The 15,434-nt window shown below is 38.4% G+C and overlaps 1 protein-coding gene across 3 annotated transcripts in view; it reads right to left on the bottom strand.

Annotated features, from left to right (window-relative positions):
• Nucleotides 1–15,434, bottom strand: part of ncor2 (nuclear receptor corepressor 2) — a 93,637-nt gene that overhangs the window by 48,341 nt on the left and 29,862 nt on the right. For all 3 annotated transcript variants that reach the window (XM_023958647.1, XM_023958648.1, XM_023958649.1), the window contains 3 exons: nt 10,622–10,799; nt 7,832–8,014; nt 1,120–1,233 (listed from right to left, as the gene is read on the bottom strand). In XM_023958647.1, coding sequence (XP_023814415.1) covers nt 1,120–1,233; nt 7,832–8,014; nt 10,622–10,799 — 475 coding nt within the window. The remainder of the gene's footprint in view (nt 1–1,119; nt 1,234–7,831; nt 8,015–10,621; nt 10,800–15,434) is intronic.

Here is a 15,434-nt window from a genome sequence, read left to right as displayed (position 1 = left end):
GGATTAATTGAACAATTTGTAATGGCGCATGTGATTTCAGAGCTTCTCTGGCTTTTATTCAAAGAATGCTGAAAGTCTTGCAGTAAAAACAAAAGTTTTAGGGTGAGTCACCTGTACTGTGCACACAATTTCTGAGAGTCCTCAGGAGTGATTCATCACTCTTGCTTTGTTGACCTTTGGTGGCTTATTCTCTTAGGCAAAGAACTTGGTTTGGCCTGACAGTCAAGTGCAGGAGCGTCAGGTATGACATAAATTTCTGACACTGTTAACTTTTACGATTTTATCAAACCGGAGCAGTGAAAATGACAGACCTCTAACGGAAGACAGATTTTCCACACAAAAAAAAGAGTTATAGCATTTTGAATTCTGCAGTGGGCTGCAACCATTCGTTGTTGTTATCAGTAATGCCAACAAAAATTTGTTGAGACAGGATACTATCATACATGTGTTTTATTATGCGTTTTATTTGTTATGATTTATTATGTGTTTTAAAAAGCATTTCTAGGTCCTGAAGTGGCCTAGCCAGTCTCCAGATCTCAACCTCAGAGAATCTAGGGTGGGAGTTGAAAGTCTGTGTTGCCCAGCGACAGCCCGAAAACATCACTGCTCTAGAGGAGATCTGAATGGAGGAATGGGCCAAAATACCGCCAACAGTTTGTGAAAACCTTGTAAAGACTTACAGAAAATGTTTGAGTGCTGTCATAGACAACAAAGGCTTTATAACATATATTGAGTAGAACTTTAGCTATTGACCAAATACTTATTTTCCACCATAATTTACAAACTAATGTAAAAATCAGACAATGTGACATTATTTTTTAATTTCCCATTTTGTGTCTCATAGTTGAGGTATACCTGTGATTAAAAAAATTACAACCTCTCTAATCTTTTTAAGTGGGATAACTTGCACAATTGGTGGCTGACTATATACTTTTTGCCCCACTGTAAATCTTTTGGAGCTTGTCTCAAAAATAGCTCACATGCCGAAAAAAGTATGGGCACCCCTGGCCTAGGATGTTCAGAAGTGACTGTCATAGACCTTGTTTAACTTCCAGGCAGCACATTAAGCATGTGTGTGCATGTTAGTTATGTTTGATTCAGTGCGAGTTCTGCACTGACCCTGTTCTCATCATAGATGATCTGCACCAGACTGCGGTGTTTGGCTTCACTGGGTGGGGGTGAGATGGGTCTCTCCGGCTCGTGGGGCTTTGCAGCTTCCTCTTCCAGCTGTTGCTGTAATACAAACAAAGGGTTTACACTTTAAGCCAAAAAATTCTTTCAGGTTCTTTCAGCTTTTAGCTGCAATTTCAAAGAGCAGCCCTTTTTCCAAGGAGATCATTCTGAAATGCCTCAGACTCTCATGCTAGCTGCTGTTGCTCACGCTGGAGCAGCACTGTCTACCTAACAAACAGAGATGAGGTGCTGAAGCCACAATAAAGGCTATTCTAGGGAAGAACATCAGAAAACACATGAAGGTTCCATAAAGAAAGTCAGCATCTGTTCCTTGAAGATAATTTTTAAACTTTAGGAACAAATAAAAAAGCCATTCGCAGAAACTAAATGTTTTATCCACACTTAAGTATATTGAAGTTGGCACTTCTCTATAGGTGAACAATTGTTGAATAATTTGACATATTTGAAAATAATTAAATATCAACTACTAAGAGTTTTATAAAACATAAAGAGTGCGTGTACTTAGTTACATATAAAATACTATAATGAAACATCAACAATTAGATTAAAAAAATGTCCATCATGAATTGCTGTCCCCCCCCCCCCCCCTTTTTATTTGATTGTTGACTAAAAAAAACTAAACAACAGCATCAGACACAAATAACTTTTTCAAGACCAAAGAACATTTGTATTCTTTGTTTGTAGTACTTGTCATCTGATTAACAGCAAAAAGTTAACTATAAGGATGTATTCAGGGTGTATATTTGGTCCGGATCGAGTGTTGAACCTAGTGTTTTCAGACTGCCGTCAAGCTGCCTTTCATGTTTCGAACCATAGCTAGTAAACAAAACACGTAGTTAAACATCTCTTTAGTCATTGGCCAGGAATTGTGAGGGCGGGGAACAGCATTTAGTGACGGAGATTATTGTCCTCAGCTTTGTAGTCCTTGTCGGAATAATTCAGTTATTCAAGCTTTATATATTTTGCAGAGCAATTTTGAACGTCTGTGTCAACTTCAGGTAGAAAAGTTTTTACTGCTATTTTGGTCTGGCTCAGTCATGCTGTAAGATGGATAGATTGTCGGGAAAACAGTGAAAAGCATTATATGAGTATTTGATGTGCCTGCGTTCATCTGACCGCATTTCAATCAGTTGCTGCGTCTCATCGTTGTGGTTTTATGGTGTTTTTAAAAGAATTCTGTTAACATTTGTCCGCAGCTCATTGGTTCAGTCTCTCCTAATCTGTTTAAATCACGTGACGACCAGCTACGGTGGCCAGTATGGTCCAGTTGTTCCACTCCGAGGACGGATTGTATTCATATTGAAAAATCTCAGAGCAAAGAGATCAGTTTGATTGTATAAGAACCGAGACCACCTCCAAAGATGGGTCAGAGAGCAGTTCCTGGTGCCGGACGAGGGGCCACTTGGGTTTAGACTGAAAATTTGTCGGGATCGAACGTAGTCTGGTTCACTTTAAGCAAACCAAATGTGTCTAGTATGAATACACCCCAACATAATATATTAATTTAAAGCACAAAGACTTAAAAACAACATTTTGGTTTTTGAGATTCCCTTTAGCATTGGTAAATGTTTTGCAACTTGCTAAGGTATGGCCTTTTCTTTGCCTTTCATCTGCTCCCTTTTGGGGGTCGGTACAGCAATTCATCCTCCTCCACCCACTACCATCTTCTGCATCCTCTTCACTCACTCCAACCACCCTTATGACCTCCTTCATTCCATCCACGAACCTCCTCTTTGGTCTTCCTCTAGGCCTCTGTGCTGGTTGCTCCAACATCAGCATCCTTTTACAAACATAATTACTGTCCCTCCTCTCAATGTGTCCAAATCATCTCATTCTGCCTCCCTGCATTTATCTAAAAAAACATCTACCATTATCTGTTCCTTTGATGGATCTTATCCATCCACATCACACTTAAAATAGCTCTACATCTTCAGCTCTACCTCCTGCCTATTTCTAAGAGCCTTAAAACTACAAAACCTGCTAGAACACTGGTTAAAGGTCCCGATAAAAAACAGCAGCTACAGTGAGTGCAAACCTGCTGAGGAACTACAGGAAATGTTTGATCTGCCATTACCAACTAAGGTTACATTACTGTACGACAGTACAATTAAATTCTTTAAAAAAAACTTTTTTTACATTCCATCTTTCACAATTGAAGTGCACCTATTGTAAACACAACAGACTTCCTACATCTTTTTAAATGGGAAAATCAGCACAATCTGTGACTGCATTAAATTTCTTTTCACTTCCATTTAACCCTTTAACACAGGAACTTTAGATCTAGGGTTGACATTCTTTTGACATTTGTAACTCTTCAGTCGTATACACAATTAACGTGATTCCTGTGGATTTTGAAAAAAAGTAGCCTTTCCCTGATATGCAGCATTTTACGGTAGTGAATTCATTACACAATCAGTGCAAATCAAGCAGATCCTGTCGAGGAGAGAAGAGGCTTTGCCCTATGATCCAGAAATGTGTCGCTTAATGTATTTTTAAAACCCTGCGCCAATTGTTGTCACTATTCGGCTTATCCTGTTAGGGGTCGCCACAGCGCCACAGGTGGTTGGCAGAGTTTTCACGCCGAATGCCCTTCCTTACACAACCCTGTATTTTCAAGGCACAGAGAGACCCAGATATGCAGCAGTGCAAAGGGTCTTGCCAAGGACCCACATTGGATTTTGGCTCATTGCATGCTCTGAGAAGCGATCCCCGGTTTCCTGTGTGACAGTTCTACACCTCCTTTTATATCTACCATATTTTTTAGACCATAAAGGGGCACTTAAAATCCTTTAATATTCTCAGAAATTGACCGTGCACCTTATGAGTGAATTTTTGTTGTGCATACTGACCTCAAACTGATTTTCTGTGCTACACAGCATTCAGAAATTTATCTAAATCTTTTAGTACAACTTTGAAAAACTATCAAGCTAAATGGTTTGACAGATTGTTAGAGTATAATGGCTTGTGGAGTAATACGTACCTTGGGTTAACATCATGAATTAAAATAGTGAATATATTGTTCAGTGTTTTATGTGTTACAACCAAACAATATATTTAGAGTTTCTGTGAAGGCACTAAATAAAGTTGGTTTATTTGTTGTGTTGCACCCTCTAGAAAGGCTACTTATTGCAGATGAAAAAAGGCACACACGAATAACAACACAGTTCCCTTGAAAATATACAGAACTTCCCATCAGTCCCTCTGACCAATCGCCTGCCTCTTAGCCCCTCTCGGTATTCTGGGAAGTGTAGTCTTACCGCACTGACAGTCTTTTTTGACTAGCGTGGCCTATAATCTGGTGCAATTTATGATTAAAAGAAAACAGTACATTTTACTGCTGACAAGACTTTAAAATTAGGTGAGTACAGCTGCTTATAGAAATTCCATCAATTTAGCTGATAATCTTTGGTTCTACGTACGTTTAAATAGAGTGGTCTACATACAGCTGATCTTTAATTCACTTTTCTACTCCCCCTGCTCATCTGCCCTTGGGGCTCTAGAAGGGGAGAAACATGGCCTCAGAAGTATCCACATGAGAACATTCAAGTAGAAGGGATCATCTTGTGGTATGATAGCACCGGATAAGCATCTGGTAAGGCAAATACAGACATTCTTAAGCAGACCATACATATTCTTCGCCCCCCCACCCTCACACATTCCTCAGAATAAAATGATAATAAAAAACAGAAACACTGGGCTTGACTGACATGAAAATGGTAACATAAGCTCTAACCACTATCCATCCACTGAATTCTTGAGCTCTTAAATAACATGCTACTTATTTAGTTCAGATGTCTGACTGTGTAAAAAGAGCTGAAATATGAAAAACATCAATAAAAGAAAAGGTAGAAACTGGATGTTAATAGCCCGATGAAGGTGAATGGGTTTACTTTTCAACCACTCAGAAAGTTAAAAGAAAGTAAAGTTTAAATGGAAATTAAAAATTTATTTTCCTCATGGTGGTATTCAAGGATATTGCAGAATCTTTAAAAATAACTTTAAAAAGTTTCAATAAACAACACAAGTCCACTATAAAACCGCATGTGTTTTTGTGGTTAAGAGAAAATCTAACATGTAAGACATAAAATCAATAACAAGGTAGCAATTCAATGCAAAAGCAATACTTATACAATGCAGTCCTACAATCAAACACAGACAAAGGAGAAGACTAATGCAGGTGGATCTATGAATGCAGGCAAGTACATAAGCTTCTCCATAGGGGTGTAACGATACGCAAAAATCTCAATTCGGTTCAATTCAGAATTTCATAGGGCTCGGTTCGGTACATTTCGATTCGGTACTGCTGTTTAACAAATCTGCCTGATATGAACTGCTATTTTATGAACTAATATTTTATTGTTATTTATTGTGCATTACAAAATGCATGTATTGGTTTTACATAACAATAAATAAAATTGACCTCTGTAGGTAATCTGCTTGATAAAATAAGAAAAACTATTAGCTGCCAGGAACCAAAAACTTTGGATACTTAACACTGGCCTGAAGAAAAACATTTTAACTTGCACTTTTGTTTTCTTGTAGACCCGTTTTAAGTTCATTAACAGATTGAATGTGTGACTGTGGCATATGCTATCTTTGTGTAACAATGTCAACACACAGCATTCAACTTATCTAATTGTCTTTTCCGTTCATGGATGCTAACAACAAAGTATTCCCACACAGGAGAGCGTAAGGAGATGGGGGGTCCTCATCTCTGGCCTCGAGTCTGCATTAGCCATATGCTGACATGCTTACTGTCCGTCACCTAATAGCGTCTCGGAGGAAACTCACGGCTAACTTTACTTCCATTACATTACTTTTCCATGACACAAAGAAATATTTTACCTAGGGCTGTCACTAACGACTATTTCAGTAGTCGATTAGTGGGCCTTATGATTTTTATTTTTAACTAAAGCTGATGGTGCTGGTACTCAGTCTGTGCAGGTTCATGTCATGTATGGCAGCATTTCCTAACCCTGGTGTGCGCTGGCTCCTCCCCAGTCTAGTGTCAATGGCGCAGACCAGAATTTCGGGCTTCCGGGTCCAGGGCCTATGATTGCTACGCAAGTTTTGAGTCTGGTCGTGAGCTCTACGTACAAATCTGGTGTTCACTGATCGCACGCTGACAATTCAACCGGTGAAACTTTATCATGCCAAATCGCAGCAACGCAACCCTGTGACCAATCAGGGACACAGATTTAGTGGTGACGTATGGGTGGCGTCTGCTTCGTAACACGGACATTATATTGTCGGGTCAATATGACTCCAAGACGGGCATTTATAGGAACAGAGCTGTGAAAACTAAATGTCTGCAGCCAGATTTGCTGGATTTGCACCACTTTGACTTTGCTTACTGAGCCTCCTCCTATTGTTGGTGGCGGACGAGCACTAATGAACAATTAATACCTAAAAGGAGAAGAACCCTCACCCTGTCGCTAACTGCGTATGCGACACTGATCCGGTTGTGTACACCACCGGCTGGATGCGTGTTCATAAAACCGCATAGAGCACATTCTTCAATGCGCCACACATGAATGCAGCATAAAACATAAGTTCGTCTCTGCTCTCTTCTATGGTTGAGGAAGGGCTTTTCCGCCTCCTAACGTTCCTGTTGTGCTTTGCGATCCCAATGGTGTGGCTGGCAGTTATTCTAATCATTAAAATTCACAAAACAAAGAAAATACATCGATAATGCCAAATTAGCATCAACAAGTTTTTATAGTCGATTAGTCTACGATGTCGACTAATCGTTAACAGCCCTAAATTTAACTATCCATTAATGTAAATGGGATGAGTGTTTTAAACTGAAGACAGCCTCATCAAATCAACAATGCTTCAAAGTGTAACATATTGTATGATCAATTGTTTAATTGTTATAATACTTTTCAAAATATCGTTTCTTTATTGATTCTGCAGTTCAACAAAGCAGTTAACCCTAAAGGACATAACTGCAGTTTTTCCAGTTCTGTTGACATATTTATCCATATGCTTGTCATCAACACTCACTTGTAAACTTGTAAAACAGCAACTTGTTACTGTTAATAAATCAGTTTAAGTCTTCTCCTCAACCTGCAAGTGAAGCACCAAGACAATGACAGAATATAACTCCTTATCCAGCTCCTTTAATCTTGTTACAGCTTGGCAGCCATATTTCATCTTTTTCCTTGGAAAAGCATCTTCCTATATCCACAGACTGCTTTATTTCAGAACAATCAAGCTGTGTTATTCTCTTTGCAATTCCCTTCTTTCTAGCTTTAATGTTCTGTCAGGTTGTGCAAAGATCTACAGAATATTATTAGAGTTGCAGGGGTGCATTCACAACTAGACAACTGTTACAATGTCTTGCTAAGCTTATAGGGGATGTAGGTAATTTTCTGATGCGACATGTTCATACAACAACAAAAGCTGGCTATGCTATGTGGTCAGTCTGAAAACGTGATGCCAGAATTCTGCTCTACTGATATTTACAGCCTCATATTTAACAGGCATTTCTCCAAGACGAAAATGCTTGTTAGGAAAGGTAAGAAAGAGTGAACACAGATGCCTGACTATACCTATTTACTGCAGTTGCAGCTTGAATGCAACATAAAAACACAGCAGCAGTTGAATCAATTTGCCTCCTGATTTGTGTATAGACCTGTTTTTTACGAAGCTTGGAGATTTGTTGCTCCACCATGGTAATTTCTCTGTCCACGCGGTCCATGTTCTGGATCAGCTCTTCTTTGGAGTAGCGAGCTGGAACCAAATCCAAGTCAGGATCTATATGAACTGGGCTCACAGGGGAGATGGGTTCCAGCTTCCCAATGGAACTTCCACGCTCCTATGAAAACCAGAAAAAGACATGAGAAAAATCTGTAAATAGTCACGCTTTGTACTTAACACCCTGTCTTAATACTAAAAAGAAATTTAAGAGCAAGGAGACTTAAACATAGTTGAATTACAACTAACTAATTATTTGGTGCTAATTTTAGCATTGAGGTAAAAAACAAACAGACTACACTATCCAATCTTGGTGGTCAACAAAAAAGTTAAAGGTAAATTTTTCTGTTAGAGAGGCCAAGATAACTCAACTGGTCTGTCTGAAATTCATTGGAACCACTCAAGCATTACATCAAGTGCCTGTTGAAAACCCTTAGAATCATTAACCGTTTACTTTCAAGGAATTAGAACAATCATCTCTTAAGCATTGCTAACAGCAAATATTTGCAGATCTATGCATCAAACTGTAAAGTATTTAGATGTGATCACTTAACTGATCCTCAAAAAGAAAAAAAAAACACATAAAATACTATTTTTACACCAGTGTTTTAATAGCTGCAGAAGATTATATAATGTGCAATAAATAACATTCTGTATAAGTAGAACAAAAATGTCACAGCAGATTTATTCCAAAAGGATTTATGTGATTTTGTGAAATCCGTATAATGAAATCATTTCAGTTGGTGGAACCTTATCCTCTTATGGTGTCAATCAGAATATGTGGGTGTTTGTGGCAAATATAGATTTTAAAGTTGAGACAAAAATTACATTTTGTGATAGAGAAAAGGACAGGTGAATAAATAACTATTTTAGTGTAAGTGTAAGAGTTCCTATACTTTAAGAGTAAACTATGCAGCCACTCTCCAGTTGATTACTGTTGTGTCTCCTCTGTTGGGGGTTCTAACCACCAAAGCAGTCCAGATCAACTGACCTTCTATGTACCAAAGAACCCCTCTGATAGGACAATGCATAATTCAAACCCCAGTCCTTGTTGGTATCAGGGCTAAAGTCTGTGCAATGTCCTAATAAAAGAAGCTGTGTGTATATGTGAAAGATCCTGCTTGGGTTTTTGTTCTGGGTTATTTTTAAACTAGAAATGAAGGTTATCTAAGTGGGCTAATCTTGTCTGGGCAGGCGGAATTACAGACCTGCCGTGATTGGAAATGTTGGTGGCAGAGGATGCTGAGGGGCTGTCCTAAATGAAGAAACCCACGCCTGCTAAACCCAGTGAGTCACAAGAATTAATGAGCACACAAACGTAAACTCAGAAAAATAGCTCCCAAGATTACAAGGCTCATGCAAGCCACACACTTCTGTTAGAAGACAAATATTCAGTTTGAACCCTTTTTATATTCACAGGAAACATCACTAAAGCTCAAGAGGAGTTTAGTCTTTTATCTTAAATAAAAAGAATCAGAAAAAAATAGTTGATCAGTACACCTAGGCTGTCTTTAGAGGATTTCTTACACAAAACAAATTTTAAAATGACTACAACTGACTAATCACCCAGTAAATACAATTTCTTGTGTATAATATAGAAAAGCTTAAGCCACATTTTGACATTTAAAAAAAAACATACCTGGGTTGTTATTTTCTTTATACAGGTAAATGATAATTTATCCGTCCATCTGTTTCTAATCAAAAATGTAAAAATCTAAGAAAACATGTAATTCTTTGATGTAGTGACAAAAGCCCAATGTTCTTATTCAAATTACAAAGGCCAGCTGTTACACAACCTGAAAGTAGATTTTAAACTTGAAACTTGAAAGGTGAAACTGAATTACAGTGCATAGGTGAAACCTATCCGTTCAAAAACAGAAAAATGAAAGAAAAGAAAGGAGATGATAAAATAATGGTGTACAGTAACCGATTTGCTGCTTTTGGCAGTCTCCAGTTTCCTGTTCTGAGTCATGCTACAAGCATCAGCTTTGTCTGATACTACTAGGGTGACTCCGTCTTTTCCTTTCAGCCTTTTGTCTCCAAGTCCTCCTTTTTCCCCCTTATTTGTATCTCTACATATATCCCTAGCCTAATTTACAGCTCCTTATTGTGTTCTCTCCCACAAATGTAGGTCAGCTTTCTTCAGTTCAGTGACTGTATCAGATGTCACTTATGCAACGGGTTTAAAGCTTTTGTTGCTTTTAGGGGATACACAGGCATTCCTTAAAATGTCTGGGCTGCATTTTCCTCACTCCTTCCAGTACACTTCTGCTACGGACATATCCATTTACCATTCTTTGGCATTGTGCCTTTCCTGGGACATGGAGATGCTCTAATGTCAGGAACACCGCCCAAACAGCAGCTATACACTACAAACAAGTCCTTTTGATCTGCAGTTCACAGTTTCATCCCCAGCTTTTGAAAACTAGGTCAGCTCTATTATTTATTAATTGTGTTTCACAACTCCAGCAGTCCTCCCACTACTGCTCACATCTTAGGGGTGAATTTTTCATCTTTAGTGTGAAATATGAACAACTTTGAGGATTCTTAAAAAAAAGATTGGATCACCTGATTATTAAACACATTTTAATACAACACAACAACAGTTAAGCGCCACAAAGTCTGACGACTTTACAGGCAGTTATTGATTTGCTGTCCGTCTCACTTCCACAGCTGTGGAAACCCAAACATGTGATAATTTGTACTGTGTTGTCAACAGACCACTGACCTTTATCATGTCCTCAGCCCCACCCAAAGTCAATGGGTGACGGTGTGGTGAAGGTCTCATCAGACTCTCCGGCCCAATCTCTATACGAGGGCGTTTGATCTCAGGATATTCCAGCTCTGATTGGCTGCAAGCATCTGGTAGGTAGATGTGCTCGTAGCGAATGTGCTGCTCCTGTCCCCTGAAGAAAAACAAACATTCAAAAACCTGGATCCATCTTTTACAGAGACCAGCTAAACCTGCTGGATCTAAGTAATCTAATCAGGATCTAACCAGAAGGATTAAGATTTTCTTAAATGTGGTTAGGAATTAGGCTACAACACTTCAAAATAAAACATGCATAAATTGATAGAATAGGAATTACTTTGGCAACAAAGACATGAGAATAATTAAATGACGGTTTGCTGAATCTTCAAAAAGTAATTCTATGCAGTCCATAAAGAAAAGCACATTATGAAAAATATCTGGAATTTGTATTGACACAGTTCACCAGTGTTGGGCAGTCAGGTGAGGCGGTGCCTCAAAATTTTGCTTAAAAAATACATAAATTGAATAAAATGAGCATACTTAAATAAAAAGAAAAAAAAAGAGGTCCCTATAATGAGGCACCAGCAGCCGAGCCTGCGCCGCACACACCGACTGAGCAGCAGACGCATGGGCTTTACCGTTTCTGTCTTTCCATCGTCATAGAAGACACTTTTTACTTTACTTGCTTATTTCCTGCCAACTGTCTGATTACATTTAAGTCTACATTTAAGTCTACTTTGAAATTCCGGCTAAAACAGACAATTTTTTGCATTATACCATTTTTTTCACAATGTGTAATGGGAGAGATGTATAAAGGTTTGTTTATGCAAGAGTATGATTGATTCACCTTAGACTGCAGTATGTTATTCTGTCATTTATTACTACTATTAATCAAATTTTTAAATATTGTATTAACATTGTCTAACTAGTTGATAGATTAATGCACAAAAGCTACATCAAAAGATATCCTACCTTAATGCACTTGATAAAAGTTTATTTTATACCTGAGAAATCTGTCACTTAAAAAGACTGCATTTTAGAAAAATGTTTGGTTTTTATTACATTACAACCACAAAGACATAAATTACTTTAAAGTAAAGTTGCAGTAAGCCCGCATTAGGATCAAGTAGCATCAATTTATTTAAGTGACCTAGATTTTATTCAATCTAATTCAAAGACACTTTATTAATCCCAAGGTGGAAATTAGAAGTTGGAGGCAGAAAGGTCTCACCCAGTGATTAGTGTTACAGTGGATCCAAAGAAGCCATTGACTGAAGACACTCTTGTTAATTTATAGTGTTTTAAAGATAATGCTCAAGGTTTTCACATAATGACTTCCATCTAATGACTCATCCATCTTTGAACAATCAGAGGCTTTGGAGTAGAACAGAGCCAGATTTTCCATTTGTTGGTTGAGCCTCTTTAAAAGGGGACATAAGTCATAGTAACAGGAGAATTGAGGATTCCCTTTAATGAGGATTGATCTTCTGAAAGCTTTCATGGATGTATAGCCCTGGTTCTTAACTAATACTGATTATATACATTAATAAAGCTTGTAAGTGAATTGGTGAAATCTTGTGGACAATATTTAGCAACAAAATAGTCAAATGACGGCTTATTGTAACAAATGACTACGTCTGGATGTTAAAAAATGAACTACGTACCCTGTTAAAGACGGTTTCATTGACCTGGCTGTTAAATGCACTCTATTCCGTCAAATTGAATGTTTTCTAATAGAACCCTAAAGGCAGAAAATCAGTGACTTTACTTGTACTGTCTAAATGGAAGTGGCTTCTGAAGAGAAATGGGAAAACACAACCATAATTGCCGGTCTAGGCCCACAATGGCCAAGTGTGTGGTTGCTCGGTGTGCTGAAAGAATGAAGCCCATTTCTATGTAGCGACGTGTCAGAGGTCTGGCGTAACAATCACGCCATTCCATTGACTTTATATGACAACAATAGATATGCCAGGCCAGTAAAAATGATGTCAAACCCACATTTTAAAAAAAAGCCTGACATGAGGTTTGTCATCAGATGTCTCAAAAAAAATAAAAAGTCACAATTGAGTTATGTGACATGGCCTTCTATTCCATTCATTCAGTGGAATATCTCTATTTCCACAGAGTTGGCACTTACATAATCAGATCATCAAGCTCCAGTCCACCCCCACCTAACCATGTCCTCCCTTTCTTCCCTCCTGCAGTTGTGAGTGGGCAGAATAATCTAGTCTCTTGGGCGGATTTGTCTGAGAAAAAGATGTGCATAGAAGTGGGGGGAGGGAGCCTTGGGGGATCTCATCACAACTTTGCTCAACAGCTCCGTCACTGCCCTACTAACTTGGACCCATTATGACAAAAACAGAGATCATGTGTGCTGATAGCAGCCTGTTGTTGTGAAAGCACTACAGTCTTTGTACGGTTGCCAATATAGAGAAGAAACTGTGCAGCTGTGCAAGGCACGAGGTTGGTTAACGGAGAGAGAGGGAGAGAGAGAGACGCTTGGCTAACCTTACCAAAGCTCAGAAAAGACGAATGCAAACAGCATTTATTGTTCCTGTGTCTGTGTCGCCGGGTAAAAACTGAATTACCTTCGGTACCCAAAACTAAGGATATCATCAGTGTCTTCATCACAGTTTTTTAAAGAGAATTTTCATTTTAACTGGTTAGTTTGATAAGGAAAAACAACGAAGCAACCCTCTGAGCTTGGAGTTAGCGAGTGTATTACCTACATTTATCATTCAAACCTTTTTAGATTTGCAAAGGCTGTTGTTGAAGTGTTTTCCTTTTAGGTTATAATTTTCGGTAGGGGAAAAATGCCTTTTTAAATATATTTTTCTTGGGTTTTTTTGGAAACTTGATGCCAACATTGCAAGACATGTTTCCTTTTCACATTTATTTTTTTACAAATGGCAATGGGAAAACCTTTTTTTTTTTTTTTTTGGCAAAGTAATTTTAAGAATTAAAAGATCAGTAAGGGTTAATGGGCAAAAAGCTCTGTTGGCTGAGTGTAGGACTATCCCACTGGAAACATGGGTTCAATTCCCAGGAGTGCAAAAATCCACTATGGCGCCTTAGGCAAGACTCTTAGCGCTGCAGCCTATCTGAGTCTCCCTGTGCAGAGAAATACTGGGTTGTCAGGAAGGATGTGAGGGCAAAAAAAAAAAAAACCTGCCAAAACCACCTGTGCAAATCAGTTCCCTGTGGCGATCCCCCACAGGATGCGCCAAAAGGTGGACAACTTTAAAATGACAAAATAATGGCTTCATTTAAAAAAACAAATCATTTACCAAATTGTCAAACTAAGATTTGTTTTGATAACATCTTACTTTACTTTAAAATCTTATTTTCAGTTACTTGGTACTTGTTGACTTTCTATTTCAAAAGATTCTTAAAAAGATTTCCACCTACTTGTGAAGGAAAACCTCAGAAGGAAAAAAAATGTGGACTTATAAAGACACACAATGGTGGTAATACCTTTTTTATGTAAACTATAATGACAACAGATTAGGAGCAGACATTAGGAGCCATGAGCGATTAAACCATCAGTTTTTAAGAGAACAGAGAAAACTACTGTCACGGTCAGAATAACAGACTCCAAACACAAATAGAAATCTATTCGACCTCTGCCTTCCAAATCCCCATCCACAGTCTCTAGGTTTGATCAAATTTTCATCTATAATCTACAGAGGAGCAAACAGGCTGCTCAGCTTACATAAGGCTTCTGTCCTGCACATGCAGAGAGGGCATTTCTGACAAACTGCCAAAGCATCCCAGATTGAACGAAATGTAGCAGTGAATAAGGAAGCATCGTTAGAGCACGTTCATTTTTTTTAATCAAGCCATGACAAAATGTTTACATGTAAGAGGATACGCTAAGGATTATTCAACAGGGCAGTATGCAGCACAATGTTTTTCAAAATACTGATGCTTAAAGACAGCAATACAATAAGAGAAAGCATCATCATTCTACAGAGACTTTCTGCCATCTGTTGTTAGCACTCAACAACACTTAGACTAAATCTCAAAAGACAGCCACCAACTCTACACCCACTGCAAGATGCATGCAGGTTTTTGCAGATGATTTCCAGTAACATTCACTAGACAATCTGTATGCCAACAAACTGAGAACAAAAACATTTTTGCAACTTGTTCCCTGAGCACCATGCAAAATTAAAATCATACCCATCAATCTTTCATAAGTCCTCATCACGCCTTACACTCAAGAACAGATCCACGAATAAATAATAAATATCAATGGTATGTAAGAGGGGAAAAAATCTACTGTTCATACAATGCTTTGCTCAATTTACTGTTGGTTATAGAGAAGTACGAAAACTCTTCAAGCTGCATCGCCCTGCAGAACCACTTAACACAATGGTTTGTGGCTGCCAATTACATAAGGACTGCTTTTGGGGAGGGTTAAAAGGCAGAGACTTCACTGAGATAATGTTGCATAAAAATGCAGGCTTAATGTGGCTTTCATTCATGTGCTTTCTCTCAGCTGTCAGGATTCAGACTATTTCAAGCGATGAGGAAAGAATACCACAACAAAAATGTTTACAGATTGAGTTCCAGGTTTTATCAGTTATGTTTTAGCTTAATTGAGCTCAATTTCAAATAATATGATTGAAAAGTTAGAGGAAGATCAGCCCTGGAGAGAAGATCTCCCCTGTGTCTTCTGACCACGGTCAAAGAACAAAGCAGGAAAGGTTCAACACGTGTCTGGTTGCACTGTCCTTCGAGCTTTCGCATTCAGGAGGAGCCGCACGGCAATGAGACCGATTCTGAC

Source organism: Oryzias latipes, chromosome 9 (genome assembly GCF_002234675.1).
Source record: "Oryzias latipes chromosome 9, ASM223467v1".
In the NCBI taxonomy this organism is placed as follows: Eukaryota; Metazoa; Chordata; class Actinopteri; order Beloniformes; family Adrianichthyidae; genus Oryzias; species Oryzias latipes.
This window is presented reverse-complemented; position numbering and strand designations above follow the sequence as displayed.